General features: G+C 36.6%; 3 protein-coding genes across 3 annotated transcripts; 2 read left to right on the top strand and 1 right to left on the bottom strand.

Moving 5' to 3' along the window:
- The first annotated feature begins 799 nt into the window (after positions 1–799).
- LOC125597266 (pre-mRNA polyadenylation factor FIP1-like) lies at positions 800–1,207 on the top strand. The gene has a single exon (XM_048772029.1). It carries the CDS (start codon positions 800–802, stop codon positions 1,205–1,207), a length of 408 nt encoding a protein of 135 aa, XP_048627986.1.
- Positions 1,208–22,528: 21,321 nt separating this feature from the next.
- LOC106411351 (aldehyde dehydrogenase family 3 member H1-like) lies at positions 22,529–25,543 on the top strand. Its single transcript, XM_013852104.3, has 10 exons — positions 22,529–22,860; positions 23,489–23,557; positions 23,631–23,727; positions 23,807–24,013; positions 24,110–24,225; positions 24,347–24,451; positions 24,525–24,697; positions 24,770–24,860; positions 24,950–25,099; positions 25,197–25,543. Exons 1-10 carry the CDS (start codon positions 22,654–22,656, stop codon positions 25,428–25,430), a joined length of 1,449 nt encoding a protein of 482 aa, XP_013707558.1. The 5' UTR covers positions 22,529–22,653; the 3' UTR covers positions 25,431–25,543.
- On the bottom strand, positions 25,513–27,164 carry LOC106411352 (protein psi1-like). Its single transcript, XM_013852105.3, has 3 exons — positions 26,828–27,164; positions 26,223–26,638; positions 25,513–26,121 (listed from the first exon to the last, which is right to left on the bottom strand). Exons 1-3 carry the CDS (start codon positions 27,047–27,049, stop codon positions 25,671–25,673), a joined length of 1,089 nt encoding a protein of 362 aa, XP_013707559.1. The 5' UTR covers positions 27,050–27,164; the 3' UTR covers positions 25,513–25,670.
- Between the last annotated feature and the right edge of the window lie 282 nt (positions 27,165–27,446).

Genomic DNA, 27,446 nt, shown 5'->3' with positions numbered 1-27,446 from the left:
ATATGTTGCCAAACCCTAAACCAAAGAATATCATGATTAACTACTTTCACTCATCTATGTTAAAAACTATTCAATTTTATTATATCTTAATTTACATCACTTAAAACTGTTTATAATTACATGATTTTAATTTTTCACTTGTCAAAATATTTTTAAACAATTTATAAATTATTTTTTTAGATACACCAGACGATTTCCAGTATCTCAGAAGACTCAAACGCCTTATCGGAGCTATATTCGTAAAAATGAGTTCTGTTTTTTTTTGTTTGATCACAAGGGAATGGATGTACTTTCACAAGGTTTTTTTATGTTAATTTTGCATTTGATTCAAGTTTGGGTATAAGTTTGCATTTCAAATCAAGTTTTGAGTCATATTTCACAAATTTCCCTCTTTGTAGTGTGTTCTTGTAAAGGCAGTAACGCATATATGTACGTTGTAGCTAAACACAAAGGCACATCTAGAAGATTCTAATAGCTTACATGAACAACTCAATATCGAGGTCATTTTTTGAAACTTGGTATTTTCAAATATCACATTGTTTCTGTGACCAGATTTTTAGTAAAATGTAAGCAACGTGAGGAGGTAAAAAATAATAAATAACTATCAAAAGATATAACAGTTGCTCGAAAAAAAATCTATAGAATCCTTATCCCTAACATTATCAAAAGATTAGTGTAAAATAACAGAAGAAATATAATAGGTGAAAACACCTATATAAATTGGTCCGGTCTCACAAAATTGTATCCGTGGACAAGTTAATTCATTTACACTCCCTAGTCTTTCGTTGTTGCCGTAGTCATGAAGGGCTTCGTTTTGACCACAACACTCCTTGTATCCCTGCTTTTGCTTGTCTCTCTTCCAATCTCAACCGTTGGATTACCAAAGATATGGTGGCATAAGCAATCAGAACAAGCGGATGCCCGCCACCTTCTCAAAGGCCCTTCATCGGAGACTACAAGGTTGGTTGGGCTTGCACTTCTATCACAGGCCCCTAACTCATCTCCATCTCCCACCGGACTGTTTCCATGGCTTCCCATCATCCCGAAACTACCAAACCTTCCGGGACTTCCTAACATTCCAAAATTCCCTAACATCCCAGGCCTCCCTCCCCTCCCGGGACTCCCTCGCCTACCAGACCTCCCTCCCCTCCCTCCCCTCCCGGGCCTCCCTAGCCTACCTGGACTGCCTCCTCTACCGCCATACTAGTCACTAATCAGTAGTTATGTCAGACGAAATGGAGTAGTGGTTGATCAAAGCTGTGCCGTCCCCGATATTTTAATGGCTTAAAGCATTAGAAAATGTGGCCTTCTTATAATAAAATAAAATTTAACATATTATTTAAAATTAGAAATGAAAAAAACTATAATATATCAATACAATTTTATTTCTGAAAAACAGATCTTGTAGCTTTTCTTCCAGAAAATATGTTTATAATCTTTTCGTAGCCAAGTTTATCAAACTTTCAATAGATATCATTGATAACCCATTAAACCTCTCTTGTGACATGGTAGATCGTAGATAATTTTCTTTCAATTTCAATATGGAAAAAATATTTCCGCAGTGGCAACATAACCCCGGTTTGTAAACAATATTCGTTAAGCAATCCATGAAGAATCCAGGTAAAAATTCTACATTGTTTTCAAAGATTTCAATACTTCATAAGCGCTTTTAACTTCTGCTGGTAGTACCATTCTTAGAATTTTAAGCTCAGAACATAGATCTTCCATATTTACATCTGAATGTTCACCATGCCTACGAAAATCTCCAAGTCTAACACAAGATTTTCATCAGCTCATCATCACTAGTTGATTTCAGCTTAATTAAATAAACATATCACAACTTTGGAATTGTTCAAATCTTGTTTCAATAATCCGAAAGTTCTAGTTGAAGATGATAATAGACAATAGGTACGTTGAACAATCCCAAAGATTACACTGATTTTGTAGATGAAGAAGCCATATCACAAAGAGCGAGATTAAGGCTATGACATCCACATGGAGTATAACATGCTTGATATGCTCAAATTACCTAACAGCAATTCTCTCATATAAGAGTGTCATTGAAGTATTTAGGGATCGAATCCACATAAACTCTATGTTTCACACAATAGATTTGAATTTCAGACTAAGTTAGGAAAGAAAGCAGTAAGCAATAAACATAATAAAAATAGATAGAGATGTAAGTAATGGGAAAGACGCTAAATCTAGGGATATCAAACAAGAAATTCAAACACAAATCAATAGATGCCGAAGCTTTATAAGGCTCAATTTTAGAACTCGAATTCAACAGTAAGTTATCAAACACTCGTTAGGATAAACTATGAGATGTCTAAGACTAATCAAATACCAAATCTCGCTGCGTATTTGATGCATCAAACAAGCAATAAACCAGATTCAAATATGTTCAACTAAATCCTAGACTAAATATTTTTGCAAATAATTATTTAGTCCATAATGATTGGGTTCAGGTTATTGGTCACACTCTCACGATATTGATATCACTCAAATTAGCCTAAGTGATTTGTACTCTCTAAAATAAAAAGTCGAGTTTTAGTACTTATGGATCGAATCCACAAGGAGCTGGGGCACACAAAAGATCTTAAACAGTTTATAATTAAGCTAGGTCAATTATGGAAATAGTAAATTGCAGTGGTGAACAAGGCTGTTGTTCGGTTGATTGGTTTTGAGGTTTTGTAAACAATTATGAGAAAGCATTAGACTTAGGGTTTCTATTCATGTAATCATGATTATAATAGTATAGAAGCTAGAGTGGTTTATTGGATATTCTAGAACTCAAACAAAGTAATAAACTATCAATATTCGTTTGTTTAGAATAAGTATTGTCTGGATCTCAGATCTCAACTGTCGTTTGTTGATCGATGCTATCATTGGATAGTCGATCGATACACCTATAGGGTTGTCATCGATGTTCCTTCCAGTAAGCTTTACCGAACGGGTTTGACTATGTTCACTAGGTTTCCTAGATAAACTTCCGCTTGTTTCTAGCAATCCAAGCACAATATGAATTATTTCAGGTAACATAACAGGCTTCCGCTTGCGCCTAATTATCCTAATATCAGGGTTCTAGTTAGCTACTCTTGAACACAATCAATAAGAGCAATTCAACTGATGGATATCACAAACAATTCATTAATCTATATTTTGGACTAATCCTTCATAATCCTATTTGAACCCTAAACCTAACAAGGTGAACTACTCAAACATAGTAAAGCAATTCATTACAAATAACATAAAAGAATTCATAAATAGATAAATGTTAGAAATACTAGAATTCCAATACAAATCTCTGAAAGAGTCTTGGATCTTCTCTCCAAATATACTAAAAACCTTGGCTGTGTGAAACTAGAAAAGAGTAAAAAGCGTGTGTTGCCTAGAACAATGACAGAACACATAAATATTAGATTAAAAGCCGACAAAGGGTATTTTTGTAAATATGTCTCGACTTGGGTTTTAAGTCGGCTGGACTTTACGCTCTTCGTTGTCGATCGATGGAACAGAGTGTGCATCAATCGATGTTGGACTCTGAATGTCGACCTCGAACTTGTTTGATGGTCAGCTTCGAGCTCCCTCTCATTTTATCTCCAAAATGCATCCAAATCATCACTTTTCTTCAAATCATCCATAAACCTGTAAAATGCTAAAAAGACTCCAAAACATAATGGTTAGTTCCTAAAACACCCATATACCATGGCTAAAAGTTGGTAAAATCCATGGTACAGTAAAACCTCAATAAATTAATACTCGTTAAATTAAGAATCTTTATAAATTATTAAATTTCGCAGGTCCCAACTTGGACCAGTTGAAAATTTGATACAAATCAATAAAATAATAAGATAATTTTTATTTTCAAAAATTCTATGTAAATATATGGTTCCAATAAAATTATAAATTAATAATTTATATGTATATATATTTTATATAAGTAAGAACCTATTATTATATTCTCTATTTTATATTCACAATGGAATTATCTTTATATTTTCTTAACACTTCATATGTTTTTGATGAGATTTAGTAATATTATATCTAAAACCACATTTAAGTTCTATGCAATATATATTATATACAACAAATAATATAATAAAATTAATATAAATGTAAAATTTCAATCAAACGACACATGGATTCTAACTCAAGCAAGTTTCTGAACACACATGTAGCTTGTCTGATCCCTTTCTTCCTTATTTCTCTCTTCTTTGAATCTCAATTCCAATGAACAATGATGATGATACCGTCCATTTTTATTCACCTTCTTTTTGATTTTTTTTATCTTGTCACATGAGACTGTCCTACCCCTCGCTTCCAACAATGTGTGATCGTTCCATTAGAGTAGAATAATGGGGTCGCAGGAGATACTCCTACCCCTCTAATCCACAGGAAATCATTTCAATCTTTTATTTATATAGATACCGAAGAGAGAGAGAGAAGGGAATCAGAAACACACAGGCTTTTAACTTCCAGACTTGCAGGAGTTATCTGATCTAATATATACCAAGCTCCAAGACAAGCAGTTTAGCTCAATTAGGTTGGATATCAGCTTTGGTTTCTTCAAACATCTCAGCAAGTGTGGATAATTGGCAGATGATCCACTTTAGTATCTCTAATACACTCTACAGTCAATAAATCTAAGAGTGGTGCTACAAAGTGGTTAGATAATAAGTGAAATTGAAAAGTTCATTATCGTTTTCTTCTCAATAAAAAAATTTGAAAAACATTTTGTAAAACTCATACAATAAACTAGATATTAGTAAACCTCCCCCCATACTTATATTGCACTGTCCCCAGTGTGTATCTAGTCGGATTTTGGTGGGAAATAAATCATAAGTGCATAATGTAACAAGGTAGAACGATATACCTGCTCGCTGATGTGTTAGTGCGCGTCGGTCGATTCTGGTGTGGTAATGTCGATCGATGTCAACCTGGCCTCATCTGTCGATAGATGGGGAAATCGTCTCCTCGGGTTTCGTTTTGGTTTTCTTTTAACCTGCAATAATTTAAATGCGAAAATAAGTAACAATTTTGAAATAAAATTAAGTAAAATTACCTAATAGTGAGTTGCCTCCCACTCAGCCTATCAATGCTGTCATTAAGTGGGTAGTAGACATCATCGAGCCTCATGTAGGTATCATCTAATGACATCTCCTGGGCTCTATAGATACCATGTACAAATCATCAATATCTGCTCTGCTGTAGCTTCTCAGACTTGGCAAGATTCTGGTGAATTTCTCTGCATGCTCTGGTAGACAAATACTAGCCTCCTCATACATTGTAGCTCTCTCCAGAATATTGATGTCTTCTCTTGACACATAAATGATTCTTCCATCTGGTGCTCGTGCAAATCCATGCTCGTCTCTGTATACATCACATTCATCTTTCTTTTCCCAATGGAATAATCTTTTTCTTTCGGAATCGTAGGTCTCTGTCCAAACTTGTAGCATTTGTCGATCGATGGCTGACCTCTCCTGCCGATCGATGCCGAATCTTTTGCTCTAGCATCTGCCTCTGTTCCGTGATGAGTATCAATCGATATCGTGATGTCTCCGTCGATCGATGTTTCCCCTCTGGTATCATGGGAACCCCTGAGAACTCTTGTTTCTTCCATGGCAAAGCCACTGTACTCAATAGTTGCTTCTTCTTTGTAGCCGTCATCATACTCATCACGTTCCATTGCGCTCATCTTCATCTTTGAAGGGGTAGCAGTGTTAACAGCAAAGCAAGGTTGGTAGTAATCATTCTCCCAACTGTTGATAGATCCTTCTAGAAAATCGTTTATCTCATTTGCATGGTCATTGTCGATCGTTCCTACAAACTTTTCGTTGATCGATAGCTCATGTTTAGTGGCGATCGATGCTTCAATCTTCGATTCCTCATCAGCTTCATGATTGCAGTGGCAAGCTGCAATGAATTCTGGGTTGTCTCCAATCTCCTTGTAGCCCGTCTGTTTCTTGACAACTCTCACCAGATCATATTAGACGGTAGGGTCTATGAGTGTCAGGCACAGCTTGTTGGTCTGCATGTCGCATACTGCTCCTACAATAGCCATGAAGGCTCTCCTAAGTAGTAGAGAAGAATTCCAGTTGAGATTGATGTCCAGGACATGGAAGTCTACTGGAACTAGGGCATTACCAATCTGCACCTCAAGTTTTCTGATGAATCCTCATGAGTTCCTCTGAGAACAATCGACAAAAGTGAATGAATCCTTTGAAAGCTCTATCTTCAGACCTAGATGGTCTGCCATCACCTTAGATAGAGTGCTGACTGAAGATCCTATGTCGCAGAGTGCACTAGGGTAGTCAATGCATCCTATCAAGCAGGGTACTAGAAATTTTTTAGTATCACTCTTCTTCTTCAGTGTAATCCTCTGTCTTATCTTCTCTCTCACCTGGTGGAACATTCTCCTTATGTCTTCTTCAGTTTCCTTGGTCTATGTTAAGAACATCCACAACATGTGGATAAAATAAGCCTCCTCAAGTGGCTTATCTAATGGGATCCTTAGAATCCTCTTTTTGAAACTTTCCATCTCCTTATCATTAGCTCCTTTCTTCAGATGCTTGGGAACTTTTTCCTTCCTCTTCCTCAAGGTTCTTCCCATAGTAGCCTGATCAACTTGCATAGGCGCTGCTGCATCTTCAGATTGCTCACTGATGTTATCTATTGGTGTCTCTGAGGTTGGGATGAGATTCTGAGTGCATTCAGTTGTGCTACATTTATCTTGGGTAGTTGCACTCGATAGCAGATAGGTGCTCGTCGATCGATGACTGAGGTTGATTGTCGATAGCCGGTTGAATGTTTCTGTCGATCGGTGAATTTCTCACTCTGCCGACTGATGTGTACATGCATGTAAGAGTTTGGGTGGATGTGGGTGCTGCAAACTTGTCATGGGTCATGATCCTGACCGTCTAGCATGATGCAACTGACTCCAGCGATCCTGAACATCCGGTGTCGATCGGTGTCCATCCAATTCCATCAATCGATGTTCATCTCTTGGTGTCGGTTGACACCAATGTTAACCACCGAAGCTCATGGAGCTTTCAACATCGAATTCTCCCTCCTGAAGCATCTCCTCCTTAATCACTTGCCATAAATCATCATCTATGATTGCATTCACGTGGTTCTTCAGTGCTTCATTGCCCTTGATGATAGTTTCTTGCTTCTTAGCAGATTCTTCTGTCTAAACCACTTGTGCCTCCAACTTCTTCACATGTGCGTTCAGAGTCTCAAACTTTGCATTCAACTCAGTGTAGACAACATATATCTTCCCATTGACATTCACCATAAGCTTCTACTAACCCTAAAGAACTTGATCAATTATTGCTTCTATCTTGCCCTCTCGAGTATGTGGTGGCACGTTCTGGTAGGAAGAATTTCCATAGTTCATGTGGTTTCTGTTGTTGAAGTTGTTGCTGTAGGGTTTCTGGAACTGTGAATTCTGGTTGAAATTACTCCTCTGTTCATTACCATAGGAGTTTTTGTATCCACTCTGATTCTCATGTTTCTGATTCTGAAAACTAGTACTAATTAAATGCACATCCTCTTCTAAATCTCCATCACTATTGATTTTTACAGCTTCCATATCCTCTGCAAAGCTAACTTTCTCCTTGAGAACCTTGTGAACACTATCCAGCTTAAGCTTAACATTGTCCAACTCCTCCTTTCCTAGGGTGGCCGATTTTCTCCTCTCAAAATCAGTGTTCTTGGTGCTATTGCTAGACGCCAAGTTCTCAATCAATCTCACAGCCTTTTCTGGATTCCTAGTGGTGAAGTACCTATCACTAGCTGTGTCCAGAGCCCTCTGATATGCCAGCGTGATACCGCTGAAGAAAGTGTTGAGCACCTGCACTTCATTAAATACATGGTGTGGACATTCTCTCTGATAGGACTTGAATATGATCCATGAGATTTTAAATGACTCTGTAGGATCCTGAGTGAATGTAGCAATCTTTCTCCTTACGTCCTCAGCTTGCGACTCATGAAAGAAGTTACGCAGGAACACATTCTTGATGTCATCCCAGGATGTGAGAGATCTTGGTGGTAACTGCTTAAGCCAGCGCGAAGCTTCTCCAGCCAGTGAGTACTTGAAGAGCTTGTAGAAAAGATAAGTCGTCAGGGACTCTATTAGCTTTAATTTCAGAAACCAGATCCTCGAACCGCTCCCGTTGGTCCATAGGATGAATGTGTGACAAACCACAGTAGGGTGTTTGTGCCACAAGTGTAAAGTGATGGGGTTTCAGCTCGAAATCTGTCCTCTGAATGGCAGGAGGACGAATAGCGGATATGTTGGCGTAATACTGATCTAGACGATTGTAGTTTGCCAACATTTTGGGTTTAGCAGCATCGTCTACATCTTGAATAGCTGCAGCGATATCATCATCTTGATCAGGAATTACATCCCTCTGATCATCTAATCGCTGACCTGCTGCAATACGCAGATGACCTTCATGGTCATGCAAGTCTCCATTCTCATCCCTCTCTAGGATTAGTGTAGCAACCATGTCTCGCGGATGGATGTCGATCAAGGTTCGGGTTGAAGTGTCGATCGGCGGTAGCTCACAACTGTCGTTTGACAGATTAGGAGTATTGGTCGATGTTTGCCGAGAAGAGTCGGCCGACGAATGGATGTTGTTGTCGATCGATGTTGATCTCTTTTCTTTGCGGATCGTGTGTTCCAAGAGTGCAGAGTCTGTGAAAAACAATGATTTTTCTTTGTTGCTTCTGTTACTGTTGGGCATGCACCTGAAAGAAGTTAAGGAAAAAAATTTATCAGTTTTTGAGTAACATAAAAACCTAGACTTAAAACTTCCTAGATAAGATTTAATGGTGATCAAAGCTCCCCGGCAACGGCGCTAAATTTGATATCACTCAAATTACCTTAAGTGATTTGTAATCTCTCAAATAAAAGGTCGAGTTGTAGTTCTTAGGGATCGAATCTATAAGGAGCTGAGACACACAAAAGATCTTACACAGTTTATAATTAAGCTTGGTCAGTTATGGAAATAGCAAATTGCAGTGGTGAACTTGGCAGTTGTTCGGTTGATTGGTTTTGAGGTTTTGTAAACAAATAGCAAATTGAAGTCGATCCTCTTCATTAGGGATTTAGTAGCTCTTATATAGTCGTCTAGGAGTCGGTTCCATTAGGTTAAACTCTTCCATATTCGGAAATATGGACGGTTCTCCTTTATCGGAAGTTTTCCATTTCTTGGACGGGAGCTTGGTTCCAGGGACCGAACTCAGGGTTCCTTCTAACGGGGACCTGGAGCGTTCCCTTATCGGGGACCCGAGGGTCTGGGTCCTGCCTGGAGGTCGGAGGAAATAATACCGGGATATTTTTCCCCAACAAAAGTGTCGATCGATATTCCAATGGGCGTATCGTCGCGTTCTAGTCAAGCTTTATGCGCAAGTTGAATGAATGCTTACTAAGCTCACTAGATCAGCTATCGCCTTGCTCATAGCAAGAAACAAAGTTCAAGTAGAAAGTTTTCAGGATGAGAATTAGCTATGGCTTTTATCAATCAATACTAGGGCAAGTTCTAGGTAAGCTAATCTAGACACATGCATTAATGAACAATTCTAAAGATGATTATCACAACTCAGCAATCTATAGTTGGGGCTAATCCCTCCTAACCTATTTAAACCCTAAAATCTAACAAGAGAACTACTCAGACATGGCTAAGCAATTCATAACAATAGTTAAGTATAAAAACTTCATAGATAGATGAAATAGATATCAATGGAGTTCAAATCACCAATTATAACTTTGGATCTTCTCTCCTATCTATCAATAAAACAATGAAACACAAAGAAAGCACACTTTGCCTCAAACATGGCGGCAAAGCTTATATAATTAGGTTAAAAACTAATCAGGGGCAATCTTGTAAAATAGTGAAATCTTGGGCTTTAACTCGGCTGTGACCAAACAGGCTTCCTGCGCGCTTCGCTATCGATCGACACCATGACTTGTGTTTCGATCGATTCTTTCTCTCCAATATCGACTGATTGTCGATCTCGATGGTCATCTCGGGTGCTTGCTCCAAATATCTCCAAAATGCTCCAAAATCGTCACTTATGTCCAAAACATTCCTGACCTTCAAAGAGGAAGATGAGCGCAATGGAGCCAGATGAGTACGATGAGGACTACATAGAAGAAGAGGTTATTGAGTATTGTGGTCTTGCCATGGATGAAGCATGATTTCTCACGAGTTCCCATAAGACCATAGGGGAAACATCGATCTACGGGAACAACTATATATCGATCGATACTCATCACGAAACATAGCCACACGCTAGAGCGGATGAATCAACATCGATCGATAGGACAGGTCAACCATCGATCGATGGTCGCTTCGAGTTTGGACATAGAGCTTATGATTCTGACTGCAAAAGATTATTCCAGTGTGAAAAAGAGTTGGGTACGGCATATACATAGACGAGCATGGATATGCACGAGCGCCTGATGGAAGAATCATTCATGTGTCTAGGGAAGACATTATAGACATTCTGGAAAGAGATACAATGCATGTACAAACTCGTATCTGTCTACCATACCATGCAGAGAAGTTCACCAGAATCTTGCCAAGGCTAAGAAGCTACAGAAGAGCAGATATTGATGACATTGTACACGGGATCTACAGACCCCAAGAGATGTCACTGTATGATAACTACAAGAGGCTTGATGATGTCTACTACCCACTTAACGACAACATTGACAGGCTGACTACACGCATGGATGAGCTGAAAGAGGAGATGGACGTAATTCGGAGACAAAATGAAATCTGAAGTTGTTAGAGGACAAGCTTGATGAGATTAATTTTTCTCAATAATTGATGTGGGAAGACTTTTCCCAGAGATTAGAGGACCTTGACGAAACAACTCAGGCCAGACTTGGAATGCACCAGCACAACATCAATAACCTTCAGAAAAGGATGCATGTCAATGAGGTTGATAAGGAGATACTGAAAAATAAGTGGACCATAGGAGATGAATCCATAAGAAGATTCATTGCTACATGGTTTCAGATGAGTGAGGAAGATGTAGACACTTGTTTCCTAATAAGTAGTCATCCACCTCCTTACTAGCCAACCTACTTCCAAAGTCAAGCTAAATGAATATAACAAAGCGTTGAGTGGGAGGCAACCCACTATTAGGTAATTTTACTTACTTTTATTCTGGATCTATTATTGATTTTTGCATTTAATTTATTGCAGGTCAAAAAAAATAAAAATAAAAATAAAATATAACCAAAAAATGAGACCCAAGGAGAAAATTGTCCAGCCTATCGACAAATGAGACCAGGTCGACATCGATTGACAAATCTACACCAGCACAGATCGATAGCCACTTAATTGTGTCGATCGACATCAACCATCAGCGGGAAGGTATATCGTTCTACCTTGTTACATAGTGTACTTATGATTTATTTCTCACCAACCTTCGAACAAATACACACTGGGACGGTTTAATTTAATTATGGGAGGAGGTTTACTGATATCTAATTTACTTTATGAGTTTTACAAAATGTTTTTCAAAAAAGTTTTTATTGAGTCAAGAAGGGGATAATGAACTTTACAATTTCACTTATTATCTAACCACTCTCTAGCACCACTCTTAGATTTATTGACTGCAAAATGTATTAGAGATACTAAAGTGGATCACCTACCAATTATCCACACTTGCTGAGAATGTTTGAAGGAACCAAAACTGATCTCCAACCTAACTGAGCTTAATCTGCTTGTATTGGGGCTTGGTATACCTTAGATCGGATTCCTCCTTCAAGTCTGGAAGGTAAAAGTCTGTATGGATCTAGTTTTCCTTTCTCTCCCCTTCAGTTTTAAAAAGGATTAGAACATGACTTGGTGGCTACAACCATTAAGGCTTGATTCACAAAATTCTAAAAAGAGATAAATGTCAAAAAGAAGTGAACAGGATCTGGTGGCTACAACTATTTGAGTTTGATTCATGGAAACCTGTCCAAATATCTCAGTCAATTAAAAAAATAAAATGATACCCTTTAAAAAGGGAGACATTGACTGAGGGAAGTGAGAAGAGAGAGAGAGGAAAGGAACTAGAAAAGACTACTTGTGTATTCAGAAACTTGTTTAAGTAAGATTTCATGTGTCTTTTGATCGATACACCCAAGGTAAAACCTACACCTTTTATATATGTATTAAATGAGATCAATAGAGGGGTGAGTCAGACACTATTAGCTAAATTGATGGTTAGATAGATTTGGTTGCTAAGCTAGGATATGGTATATAAGATACCTCTGAAATTAGAATTGATTTGATGTGGCTTGCAACATTGTAGAGGTGATGATATGAGTTTTTAAATTGTGTGAGTCTCTGCTGTTTTAAAAACCTCATTTGCAAAGACTACTCTTTGTTTTGCTTGAGGACAAGCAAAATGGTAAGTCTAGGGTGTGATATACTATGGATTTTACCCATATTTAGCCATGGTATTTAGGTGTGATATACCATGGATTTTACCCATATTTTACCGATATTTAACCCTATATGTGTATCGATTGACGTTCTGAAAGGTGTATCAATCGACTATCCATCGATAGTATCGATCGACATTTTCCCCATGGCAACAAACGACAATTGAGATCTGGGATCCAGACAATATATATTCTAAACAAACGAAGTTGATAGAATATTACTTAGTTTGAGTTCTAGAATATCCAGTATACAACCTTATCTTCTATGCTATTATAATTCTGATTACATGAATAGAAATCCTAAGTCTAACGCTTTCTCATATTATTTACAAAACCTCAAAACCAACCGAACAACTGTCTTGTTCACCACTGCTTGAAATTTTACCATTTCTATAATTTACCTAGCTTAATCATAAACTGTTTAAGATCTTTTGTGTCCCCCAGATCCTTTTGAATTTGATCCCTAAGTACTACAACTCGACCTCTTATTTGAAAGAGTAAAAATCACTCCTTAAGGTAATTTGAGTGATATCACTTCAACTAGAACCAAACCATTGCCAAAAGGAGGTTGCACTCGACTTATGGCAACGTTCATTGGATCTTTATCAAACTCAACTAGAACCAAACCAACTTTATATGTGGTATTTATTGATTCAGAACATGAAGGTTGGAACTTAGCATTTTCCTTTGGACTCACAGCTCCTAGAGCGACATGTGTTTCATCGAGTAGAATGAGTATTCTTTGAATCCATAGGTTTTTTAATTGTTGTAGTTCTAGGGAAATGAGCGCACTTCCGGGGGTAACCAAGGATAGGAGACTGATATTTCCGTTTCATGACCATTAAAATTCTTAGATGATTATGCTTGGCAACTCAGAGAGGAGATTGACTCTTACCCAAAGTTTTGTAAGTTCAAATTTTTCTTTACGCCCGGTCTACTGAGACTCTCTCTCTACTGAACAATACATAAGGTACCCGCGAAGTTTGACCAGGCCTATTGTAGTGGTGAGCTGAGGATCTTCATAAGAGAAGTTCGATGACCAAGGAGCGATGAACATAGGACTCCCAGGCTGGGGCGGATCTACTTAAGGTAAGTATGGGGCAGTTGCCCCCCATGAAATTTAAAACTTTCCATTAAATGATAATTATATATTTCAGTTGCCCCGTTCAAAAATACTTTCTGACACCCTAACAAAATCTATTCTCAAAGCTCATTTCAAAATATCTATTATTTTCATTTTCTTACAAGGTCATTTATTATATTTCTTTTAGCATTATTATGTTTCCATATTTGATTTGCGAACATTAAATCAGTGTTTCCGTTTTATATAAATAAAATCAATTTATTTTTTGAACTTAATAAAATCAACTTGTTGCTAATAAGTATTTTTATAACAGAAAATAAATATCTATTTATTTAATATGTTATAATAACTAGTTTTCTTTACTTTATCGTAATACATGCAATGACAATAAAAAAATATTATTTTTATTTTACTTTTTCATATATAATTATTAATCCATACTATGAATGAGAAAAAAAACAATATTTTAGAAGAAAACATTGTATGATCTTAAAATATGTACTTGTATTTGTCATGTCATGAAAAACCTGTCTTTTTCTATTTATAATTTCCGTTTTTTTTTGTTTTTTTATATAAGATTTTTTCCCTACAATGGATCTGTATAATACACTTATAAAGTTGATAGAAAATATTTCTATAGAATATATAATGCAAATGTTATTAATGATTATTAATTGTTTGCCCCGGGTGAACTTCTCGGCTAGATCCGCCACTGATTACCCAGCTATCATCCATGTTGGTCTACTGAGTATAACCTCTCTTGTTCTCACATTTGAGACCTTTAAAAGAGAGCAACCATTACCAATTTCATGAACAAATATCATGGAACCTAAGCAACCCCAAATAGCATTTACAGCTCAAATGATTCTTCCTTTGGGAGGAACATCGCCACTGAATCGGGCAAACAAAAACTCCTTGAACTCTTCTTTCGCTTCAGCAATGTTTTCATCCAGAATGAGGACAAAGGGAGCAAATGAAATGTGCTGAGAAGGAGTGTTAAGCTCTTCTAACTGCGCATAGCGTTGGATGATGCTTGCAAGCTAACTCGTAGATGAAGACCGTGGGGTCTCCATGTTAATTAATTTTATGATTTCAGTTATGAAATCTACACCCAAGACCATATTCTAGTTTAGATTAATTCAACCCTAATACTTTCGAGAGAAGAAAGAAGAAACACTAACCTTAATTCATTCGTATTTGGATCAATCCTCATGTTGATCTTCTCCCCTTTAACCTTCTCTTTAGTGATTTCTTTGATGGACAAGAAATCCTAATCCTTTCACTCATTCTCTTAACCAATGATATTATTGTGGTGTCTTTCTAAGAGAAGTAACTCTCTCTTTCTTACTCACGTAAGACCAGAAGAAGTGTGGCCAAATATATATTTATTGTCTTGGTAACTCTTCGGTGAAGAGACATCACACTTCATACCCTCTTGTCTTAACCACTACTATTAATATTTATATATATGATTATAGAGAAATGACATTTATAATTAAGGTAAAGTAGGAGGGTTATCAATACACCCATATTCTAATTCTTTTATCGAAACCGATCCATCACAGTATCGTCTTTTATATTAGAATATAAAATTTTAATATGAACTTGAACTTTGTATTAAACCAATAGACACATAGGTCATATAGAATATAAAATATTCTTACATTCTCCCACTTGACCTTTGTGTTGTCTTAAGGGTTTAATAACTATAATGTGCACTTTTACTTCAAGTTAACTTTGATCTTTACTAAAATTAGAAATGATCGGATCATGGCGGTTGTATGTCATTTAGCCGGCATAGTCCCTTCCATGTATCAAAAATCAATTCTAACTTTATATTATCCTTACATGAGAATAATTTATATTCTCAAAACTTTACTATATGTTATCGTTGAACCATAAATGTGTACACATACTTTAATGATAACATATCTAATAAATCAGAAACTTAACTTTAAGTGAATTCCTAGGTGTCAAATACTTAATGAGCATTCCATAAATATAATAGCAAGACTTTATCTGTAATACCCATACGCTCTAAACGGCCGTTGAACGCCTTGGGTGGTAAACCTTTAGTTTGCGGATCCGCTATCATTATATCCTTTCTTATGTGCTCAAATGACACTCTATGTTTCTGAACTTCTTCTTTAATAGACAAGTACTCTAACTTAATGTGCTTAGCACCCTTCCAACACTTGTCATCCTTTCAAAAGAAGACAACTGCGAAATTATCACCATAATCTCTCAGCGGTTTGGCGTTAGTGTCGACAATCCAAAGCCCTGAGATAAATTTCTGCAGGCTCCATACATGAATTGTGGCTTCAAAGCATACCACAATTCAACCTTAATAGTGGAAGTAGCAATGACAGACTACTTTCCACTTTCCTTTAAATTGTTCCCACAAATAATAGAACAATACCTAAACGTTGATTTTTACCATCAACGCATCCGACTTTATTTGAATCTGAAAATCCTATGACCTTTAATTGATTGGATCTCTTTTATGTAAGCATGTTCTCGTTTGTGCCTTGCAAGTACCAGAGGACTTTTCTTTGCAGCATTCCAGTGGTTCATTCTGGGATTACTTTCATATCGGCCCAAGTTTCCAATATCAAAACTGATATCAAGCTGAATACATTCAAACTCCCAACCACTAATGTCTAAGGAAATCTTTTTATTTCTTTACGCTCCTATTCATTTTTAAGACATTAAATTTTACTAAACGTATTTCCCTTTTGAATTGGAGCTATTCCTACGGAGCATTTTTCTATTTTATATATCTCTAAGATCTTACTGATATGTCCTTTCTGAGACAAACTCAACAATCCTTGTGATCTATCTCGAAAATATTTCTATTTCAATTACGTAAGACGTCTCACCCATATCTTTCATTTCAAAGTTCTTAGAGAGATACTACTTTACATCATGTAACATGCCTTTGTTATTTTCAGCAAGCATAATTACATCAACATATAAGACTAACATCAATAATAAGCTCCCACTGATCTTAATGTAGATACATTGATCTACGATGAGCTCTACAAAACCATACGTCGTGATGATATCATTAAACTTCAAATACCATTGCCGGAAGCTTGTTTTAGTCCATATATTGACTTTCTCAGCTTACACACCATATTTTCTTTTCACGCGGCCATGAAAATTTCATGTTGGTCATATATACTACTTCCTCAAGCTCTACTTTCAGAAAGGCGGTCAAATATCTATCTAGTGAAACTCAAGATCATAATGAGCCACCTAAGCCAAAACAATTCTAAGAGAATCCTTATTTTAAACTGTAGAGAATATCTCTTTATAGTTAATGCCATCTTTTCTGGGTGAAACTTTTAGCAACAAGGCGAGCCTTATATCTTTCAATATTACCTTTCGAGTTATGTTTAGTCTTAAAGATCCATTTACAATCAACGGTTTTGAAATCATTAGGAAACTCTACTAAGTACCAAACTCTATCACCCTTATATCTTATCTATTTGCGGCATTAAGACTTTTCCAGAATTGTCACTTTCCATGGCTTTTTGAATGAGATCAGGTCTTCATAAATCTTTAAGGCACATTCACTTTCAATAGCAGCCACAGTTATTTGATATGGCAGATCTGCTTTTCCTTTCAGATCGCTTTTAAAATTACTTATGGTTCACTATTCTTTACTTGAATTGCAACATGATCATTGACTATATATTTTAGCTAGTGGTATCGGTGCACCCTTATGTTGTTCTATTGTGTAGAAACAACTACCTCAGATGCAACTTCAGGTGAAGGAACTTCAACCCCAAATCATTAATGTCCACCCTTCGTAGTTCACTACTCCCACTAGTTTCACCATTCTCAATGAACGTAGCATTACCCGATTCAACTAATATCGTACTATGGTTAGAACAATAAAATTTCTTCTCCTTTGATTCTTTCAGGATAGCCATATGGCAGTCATATGATCAAGTTTCTTTTCATGTGGGATATATAGCTTTATTTATGATGAGCAACCCGTTACACGTAAATACTTCAAACTAGGTTTCCTTCCGTTCACAGTTCATAAGGGATCTTAGGAACTGTCTAACTAGAAACCTGGTTCAGCACATACGTTGCAATTTTAATGCATATATCCACAAAGAAAGAGGTAAAGAGAAATTACATAACATGCTTCTAACCATCTCTATTATAGTACGATTCCACCTCTCTACTACACCATTCTTCTAGGAGTATTAAGCATACTGTATTGTGCACAATGCCTCTACTTTGAAGTAACTTTCCATAGAGCTCACCTCCTCTATCAGATCTCACTACTTTTACTAATCTAGCCGTCTTTCCATCTTATCAGTGAACACCTTTAGCACATCCACAAACTTAGACCTTTCATGCAGTAGATAAGTATATACATACTATGAGTAATCATCAATAAAGGTGATGAGGTCCTTTTCACCGCTTCATGAAGGAGCATCGAAAGGGACACATATATCGGTGTGTATTAACCTAAGAAACTGAGTGCTTCTTGTGGCTGGTTTCTTTACAGTATGTTTAGTCTGCTTTCCTTTAATGCAGTCTATACATACATGTAGGTCATTAAAATCCAATTGAGGAGGAATTTCACTCTTCACCAACCTCATTCTTCCTTTGGAAATGTGACCTAGTCTTTGATGCCACAAGAAACCGATCTTTCATTAGATGTGCTATGATTAGTGCCTCTAATTTCAACCACCAAGTATTACTAGAAATTTCAATAAGACTCCTTTCATAGCAAACAAGACTTTAATGTTTACTTTGTTATCGAAACAACCCTTTCTTTTAGGACAATCCAACTTGAAGAGTCTCGTTTTATTGCAAAAGAAACATTCCATTTCCTAAGGTCTTTAACTTTACAGCCAGATTAGACATGTGAGTCACATGATCACGGATTGGATGGGACCAGTCAAACATTTTCATAGTTAGCTCATTTATGAGACTTCCTACATCTGACTTACAACCAAATCCGACTATGAGCACTACTTAAATATACTCTATAAATTCCTTCTTATTTTCTGTCTTAGACATCGATGACTTAACCCTTTCTACCGTCATCAACCTCATTACGTTCAAACTCAGCCTATTAGATTGATCTTATCTCTTACACATATTTTTGTTTTAAAAAAAATATATATATATATTATGAGCTATCTTCCATAATGGCTGAGGGCCCCACATCAATTACTATGGCGAAATCTAATGTCATCACACCCAGTGTGAACCAGATCTTTTCAGACCACTCGCGAAATTGAGACCATTGAACTTTTCGACAGAGTTAGAAAATGAAAATACATTTGCTGAAGCTGCAAGCTTTAATACATGCTTACCCTTTACTACTTTGAAACTTTACTTCAGATTCTAAACTTGGTATAAACTTTCGCGTTTGTATTTAAGCAACCTTTGGGCAATACTTAAACACAAACACTTTCAGTGACGCCAAAATACACTTTAATAACTAATCATTTAAAACTCAAGTCAAATGGTATATTACCTTTGGGTATATATACTACCGACTATAGTAAAAAATGACTAGTTCTTTTCATATTATTAACTATATTCAATGATCCACCTTTGGGTGATCTCCAAGAATATAAAAAATAAAATAATTGATCACTAGAACTTTAATGTCATTTAGCGTCTTTTTTTTTTATCATGATCAATCATACTACTATTAATTTTAATATTTGTAAGTAAATAACAAGATCACTTTGGTGACAAACATGTCATAAACTATACGAACATTAAAAGATTAATAGGAGAATTTCTCCTAATATTATGTTATATTTTATAACATAATTTCTATATTGTGTTAATATTTTATAACACAAGTTACCTATTAATAAAATGCAGCGAAAGCATTTTTTTAAAATTACAACTTTTATATATACAATATTTTAAATTAATAAAATATTATATAGCTTATTTGTGTCCCTGAAACTGTATGGAACACTTGTTCATTTTCATACATTTGTGTAGTAACCGTTAACACGTCCAGAATTTTAAACCATAATGAATCAATTATTTCACTCAAACTTATGTATTCATTGACATTCATGAATCCACACAACCAGCAATTTATGTTGCCGTAACTAATTAAGTAAAATAATTAATTCTAATCAATCCTTTTGTAACGGCACTACACAAAATCCCTTAATCATGCATGTAACTTATATTTGTTATCGTGAAACCCAGATTTCACGTTGACACTATTAAACAAATACTCCTTATCATCGCAAAGTTGCAAACTTAATGGTGACTCTTTCATATTACGACAATAACCGCAGTAACAACATTATTTTCTTTCTTTTATGGCAGTTGTCGCTCTCAAATCTTTAAACCAGTGTCATGTTCTTAATTAAAAAAAAAATCACTTATATCATGGCAGCGACAACGCACAATTGATCCTTTATCAATTTCGACATGCCACTATGAACAGTTCTAGTGATTGATCTTTTATCATAAATGTACGGTTATGAATCGTACGATTACTTAATTATACTTTTTCAACCCACTATCATTTCTGCTATGCATTCTCTTAGTGATACTATTACGCCCTTAATGATACGAAACATAGTACCATCCCTTTTTAGAACGTCACTTATTTAAGAAAAGGTCAGTGGCTTGATCCATATAATTAAGCACTCGTTCTCAAACATGATCCAATGTACTTAAACCGATACATATGTTTACCATGCCGTACGATATACGAGAACTTACGTTACTATTACATGGATCATGAACACTCTTTAAAATGGATTAACCCATGTATGTTCATGAACCCATGAGAACTAATTACAGTGAATTAATTAAATCTAAATTGGCTCTGATACCACATGTTAATTAATTTTATGATTTCAGTTATGAAATCTACACCCAAGACCATATTCTAGTTTAGATTAATTCAACCCTAATACTTTCGAGAGAAGAAAGAAGAAACACTAACCTTAATTCATTCGTATTTGGATCAATCCTCATGTTGATCTTCTCCCCTTTAACCTTCTCTTTAGTGATTTCTTTGATGGACAAGAAATCCTAATCCTTTCACTCATTCTCTTAACCAATGATATTATTGTGGTGTCTTTCTAAGAGAAGTAACTCTCTCTTTCTTACTCACGTAAAACCAGAAGAAGTGTGGCCAAATATATATTTATTGTCTTGGTAACTATTCGGTGAAGAAACATCACACTTCATACCCTCTTGTCTTAACCACTACTATTAATATTTATATATATGATTATAGAGAAATGACATTTATTATTAAGGTAAATTAAGTAGGAGGGTTATCAATACACCCATATTCTAATTCTTTTATCGAAACCGATCCATCACAGTATCGTCTTTTATATTAGAATATAAAATTTTAATATGAACTTGAACTTTGTACTAAACCAATAGATACATAGGTCATATAGAATATAAAATATTCTTACACTCCATAGACTGAGCAGGCAGTGCTCGCATGCCTTGGAGTTGTCCAGAGGCCTGATGTCAGTTTGCTCAACCGGGCTGGATGATGAAAACTTCAACGACTTTAAGTGGCGGAGAGGGAATATACATCGTGACTGGAGAAAGTGAGGCAGAGGAATGTAGAGCCTAGATTGGGTGTGAAGTCGGATTTGAAGTTAAGGCCGCCAGATCTGCAATAGGAGCTTAAGAGGAAGGTTTATGGCTACTACTTGCAGGAACCAATAGAGGAACAATGGGAGTGGAATCTTTTGAATGAATACCATCAATTGTAAAACGTGAATCGAAGATGAAGGCTTGAAGAAGTCCACGCCTAGTTTTTTTCCTTCTCTTAACCTTGTCCATCGAGAAAAAAAGATAAGCAAGTAGAGAAGAGAGAAGGAAGAGTTCTCATCTGATGAAAAAGAAAGGAAGAACCCTGATCGCTTTCAGCTACGAGAAAGAGGAAAGAGAAAGCTGGTAAAGAAGTGGATTTTATCAACAAGGAGATCATTTAGTCACTCAGGCTTACCATACATGTAATTATTTTCACCACGATTATTGTGAGGACCATTATTATGAATTTGATTTAATGTTTAAGGTAATTCTCTGAGATGATCTTAAAATATGATTTTCACCAAAAGAGCTCATAAAGAGAAAAATAATCAAAAAAAGTTTCATTAAAGATGACATTTACTTTATAGATATTTAAATGTACATAATTATTTAAATAATTAAAATAAAATAAAATCATTTTGTTATTTATGAATAATACGTTTTTGAATTTGAACTTTTTCAAAAAAAAAAAATTATTTTCAATCTTTTACTTTTAAATCCTAAAATTTTAATATTTATTTATTTAATCAACCCTAGGGGTAGAAAGTATCTATTTACCCTTTAGTGAATTTTCTTTTGGTCATCTTCACCTCTTAGAGTTATATCTGTAATAAAAACTGTTTTACGATCATCCTGTAGAATTTCTCTAACTTGTTTTTTTGGACAATTTTTTCCACTAGCTTTTTTTTGGACAAATTTCTCTTAACTTTTTTATTACTGTTTCATTAACGTTTAATTATCACTCGTTCAAATCAACCACACCTAACCACTTACATTAAAACCAAGCCGAACCGGGGTGGGAGGATAAACCACCCTTGACTCAGGAAGCAAGTGGGTAGCTCAACCTCCACCAATACGAATGATCATTGGAGTGAGTAATATCCAAATATACCAAAATTGTAGTCTACACCGAACCCAACAACCAATACACGCGCTTCATTTTGCACGTGCAAGAAACGCAATCACACGTGAGTTGCGAGTTCGCTTATGCTCCGCGAGTAAAACCCACACGCCTTTCTCTTCTGTCCACCGTCACTCACACGTATACGCACAAACAACATTATAGTATATATTTCTTTCTTTTTTAATCTTATTTTTGACGTCTTTGAAATACTTTTTAAAACGAAATGTCTTTTTCATACAAACATGGGATAAAGTTAAATATCGAAACGCATGCTTTTTTCATATAAAGAAAAATCAAATCATATATCGTTTTTTCTTTTAGTATACAGGATCAAACGTCAAAGAAGACAATCCAGCTTCTCTTGGGATCCGAGCTCAATCTCTGTCCGTGTTTGCTTACGTAAGCGTCTACGTCATGGTGAAGGTCTTCCAAGCAGCCGATGCGACCGATTTGGTGACGGAGCTTCGTCGGAGCTTCGATGACGGAGTCACTCGCGGCTACGAGTGGAGAGTCACTCAGCTTAAAAAGCTTCTCTTAATCTGCGATAACCACGAGCCTGAGATCGTCTCCGCTCTCCACGACGATCTCGGCAAGCCTGAGCTCGAGTCTTCCGTCTATGAGGTCAAACGCTTTTATGATTTCGCAGTTTTGTTTAATTATTAATAATCAGAAATTGAATCTAAAATTTTCAAACTAGAGATTTCGTTCGATTATCATACTTGTGGTCGGTGCCGTGTTGTGTTGTGTGACCATGATGTTTCTAGTTGGACACTGCATGAATAGAGAATTGAATGTTATAGGGAATCAACATAGACTCTGTAGATAGACTTTGGCTCCACCGCACCACATTTAACAGTAACAAAAATCTTTACATATACCATATATCTATATGTTTGCAGTCAAACCGCTTTGTTCCGTACCGCTTAATACGAACCAATACTAATGAGAAAAAGATATTTGGTCAGGTTTGTTGAAAGCAATACGCATTTAATGTTGCTCATGCTACTTGTGGACCTTAAAACAATTAATTTAATCAACCTTACCAACCTGAGTTTTCTCTGGGATTTACACGTGTTTTCAAATACGTTTTGTTCCTTCAGACATAGAGCTGACCTTTTCTCATTTAATGTTTACCAACAGAAATTGTCAGTGAGGTTGATAGCTTTCTATTCCTGTCATGTGTTGGTTTGTTTGGTTACTGCTATCTACTCGGTAGTTATTTGATCTTGATGGTTAATTAATTATGCAGGTTGCTCTGTTGAGAAACTCTATCAACTTAGCTGTTAAGCAGTTAAAAGACTGGATGGCACCAGATAAGGTGGTGAATGCAGAGTTTTGGTTTTTCAAACTTGTTGTTTAAACCCACTAATCATTACTCTTTTTACTTTCAGGCTAAGACTTCTCTAACAACCTTTCCTGCATCAGCCGAAATTGTGTATGAGCCTCTTGGAGTTGTGCTTGTAATCTCTGCCTGGAATTATCCCTTTCGTATGTTTAAACAATCAAATTTACCCATTTCACATGTCTTCCTTCTGACGCCACTTACAGTTAATTTGTTTCTTGCAAGTGTTGTCTATTGATCCTGTTATTGGTGCGATATCTGCTGGGAATGCTGTTGTCCTAAAGCCGTCAGAACTAGCTCCAGCTTCATCCTCTCTGCTTGCAAAGTTACTTGAACAGTATCTAGATTCTTCTGCAGTGAGAGTTGTTGAAGGGGCTGTCACTGAAACAACTCTGCTACTGGAGCAAAAGTGGGACAAAATATTCTACACAGGTTTGGCTTAGTCTGTTTCCTTTCCAAGTCTAATATGAAACACACTTGTAGTGAATTATTTCAGGAGACTAAAATGTTCCACTCTTGCTTGGTTAGGTAGTTCTAGAATTGGGCGTATCATAATGATGGCAGCTGCAAAACATCTCACACCGGTTGTCCTGGAGCTTGGAGGAAAATCTCCTGTTGTTATAGACTCAGACACCAATCTGAAAGTACTGAAAATACTCCTTTTCCTAGATTCATCCTCTGACTTGTTTATCTAGAGGCATTGTTGCATTTCCTTTGTTTAGAGGCTGAAAGTGATATATTTTTATTCTTCTTTTTGCTACGAAGATTACTGCCAAACGGATAATTGCAGGCAAATGGGGTTGCAACAATGGACAGGCATGCATTTCTCCAGACTACATCTTGACAACAAAAGAATTTTCTCCAAAAGTGGTACGGTGAAGAAACTTAAGATTGATTTTTGCTGCACGTTTTTAATTTGACCTTTATCTTTTCTCTGCCCAAGATTGATGCACTGAAGCAAGAATTGGAGGCATTTTATGGGAAGAACCCTATGGAGTCCAAAGATATGTCACGAATTGTAAACTCGAATCACTTTGATCGCCTGTCTAAGATGTTAGAGGAGAAGGAAGTTTCTGACAAAATCGTCTATGGGGGTCAAAAGAACAGAGACAAGCTGTGAGTTCCTCTTTATATTGACGATGGATGACATCATTTCCCTTTTGTTAATCTCTTTTCTCCATCCTTCAGGAAAATTGCTCCAACAATCTTGGTCGACGTGCCATTAGATTCTCAGATAATGAGTGAAGAAATATTTGGCCCTCTCCTTCCAATCATCACGGTAAGAACCATTTGTCAATCTATGAAGGCTCTGCTTCATTCGATTATGTTTCAAAAGGCATATTTAACGATCTATTTTGTTCCGCACAGCTCAACAACTTGGAAGAGTGTTTTGACGTGATTCGTTCTCGACCTAAGCCACTTGCTGCATATTTGTTTACCCAAAACCAGAAGTTGAAAGAGAGATTTGCCTTGACAGTTTCTGCTGGAGGCATCGTGGTCAACGACATAGCTGTTCATGTAAAAACAATCGCTCTATCCAAGCAATTGTTTAATTATCATAATAATAATAATAATAATAATGTATTAACATCCAAACATATCCGACATTGTGCAGCTTGCAGTTCCCACATTGCCATTCGGAGGAGTCGGTGAAAGTGGAATGGGTTCTTACCATGGTAAGTTCTCATTTGATGCTTTTAGTCACAAGAAGGCTGTTCTCTACAAAAGCTTTATAGGTGATGCAGCAATCAGGTATCCACCCTACTCTACAGGAAAGCTTAGATTGTTAAAGGCGCTTGTCAACAGCAATATACTCGAAATATTCAGAGTCATTTTAGGTTTATCTTAAAAGGTTGAAGATAAAACAACTACACACACATTCTCTTCGATTGGGTTTTTTGTTGTATGTTTTGGTGTTGATGAATATTGAAAGTCTATAAATAAGTGGTTTCTTCTTTTCAACTTGGTTGTTTACAAACTTAGATGACAAAAGTAAAGAGTCTCTTTGGATTTTTTTTTTTATCTAACCATGTTGTAAAAGCCTCCCCTAAATAAAAAAGGGAAAGAAAGATTGTATCAGCAAACGCAATCAAGAAGAGTCTTCTTGAAGAATGCTCTGAATCTCTGCCCTTTGATCATCTGTAAGTTGTTGTGGGAACTTAGTCCGAAACCAAACTCTCAAATCTCCTCTCTTCTTCCCTCCCTCCTTTGGATTTGGCATACCTTTGCCTTGAACCACTGTGACATATCCAGGGTGAATAACATCTTTTATCTTCAAACTCATGTTGTCACCATCAGGTAAGGCAACACAGAACTCGAATCCCGTTAGAGCTTCGAGTAGAGAGACTTCCACCACCATTTCAAGGTCATCTCCTTCTCTTTTAAACACCCCATGCTCTTTCTCGACTATCACGAATGTCAAATCAGCCGGTACACTCCCCATTGCTTCGTTTCCTTTTCCTTCAAATGTTACTTTGGTTCCTCCTTTCCATCCTGGTTTCACTTTTATTTCCACCGTCTCTTCCTCCTCGCTCAGTTGCCTACACAACAAAGTTAAATCTTAGTTAGTCTTGTTTTTCAAAAGGACTCGTATATCCAAAGTTGAGTTTTTTTTTTTTTTTTTTTTGTGAAAGAAGCAAACCCTGAGGTTGTAATCACATCTCTCTTGATCTTAATCTTCTTAGTGCATCCGTTGCATAGCTCCTCGAGTGTGCAGCTTAGTTTCTTCTCCGTTGCTTGAGGTTTAGCCACTTTTGCGGACGAGCTCGAGTATAAGATTGGGTTTGCTAAGCTCCTTGGAACCGTGGTCGTCGATCTCATAAGTGTCGGCATAAATCCATTTGAATCCGTCTTGTTGCTGCTGCTGTTGCTCCTCCCTAAAAAAGACAAACTCCGCATCGTGAGATTCGGATTCGTCGTGGCCGTGTTCTGGCTACAACTTCTTGAAAGAGATGACGGCTTCCTTCTCCCCACGAAACTCGCGCTGTTGTCGAATCTATAGCTACGAACCTTGCAAAAATTTGCACCTTCCACCTTGTTAGCCACCGGCTTTGATTCCTAAGAAATGGATCAACGTTTGTCAGTGACATGAATCTTTTTCGGACCAGGAACAAGAGTAGGTTAAACTAGTCCCCTCTCAGAACTTCTCACGTTCTCTAACCATTACAGATCCAAAAATATATTGCATTCATCTACCCAAAACTTTGAAACAGTTATATTATATTTGTGAAATTTTAATATCATTACCTGGAAACGGAACGCGTTTGGATCATCAGAGACGTTGAAAATCTGTTCTTCGTGATCTTTGGATTTGGTGCGGAGCTTTCGTTCGTGTTTACTGGCCTTATGGATATGGTTAGACTTTTCACGAGGCAAAACTCTTGAGATTGCTCGGAAAAGTTTAAAGAAATCACGGAGGAGAAAGCTTCGTTTCTTTGTCGAAGGCTGAGCCGCCCCATGAGTTGCCATTCACGGCGAAGAGAGAAAAGGAGAGGCAGAGAGGAAAGCGAGAGAGAAATATGAGACGTTTTTTTGTGTTTGAGAGAGATGGGCGATAGAAGAAAGGTACAGAAACTGTAATGTTTTTTTTTTCCGTTACTTCCTTTTTTAGATCAAAATATTTTGACTTTGAACGGAAACAGGTAGAGAACATATCTTGAAACGCTTGTGTGATCATATAATCATTAAATAGGAGTTGATTCATTCTTTTCCATTTATTACATCTCAAAATAATTAGTCGCTGACTAGCTGTCACCCTAGAGCATGTTTATCCTATGATCCTTAAGTAAGTTTTTTAATGATTATTTTATACTTTAAATGTACTTAAGCGAAGTTAAGTACTAAAAAACTCTCATTTTGAGCGGTC

The sequence above is a fragment of the Brassica napus genome, unplaced genomic scaffold, assembly GCF_020379485.1.
Source record: "Brassica napus cultivar Da-Ae unplaced genomic scaffold, Da-Ae ScsIHWf_1413;HRSCAF=1996, whole genome shotgun sequence".
NCBI classification, from domain to species: domain Eukaryota; kingdom Viridiplantae; phylum Streptophyta; class Magnoliopsida; order Brassicales; family Brassicaceae; genus Brassica; species Brassica napus.
The sequence above is the reverse complement of the archived record's forward strand: the minus strand, read 5'-3'. Positions and strand labels throughout refer to the sequence as shown.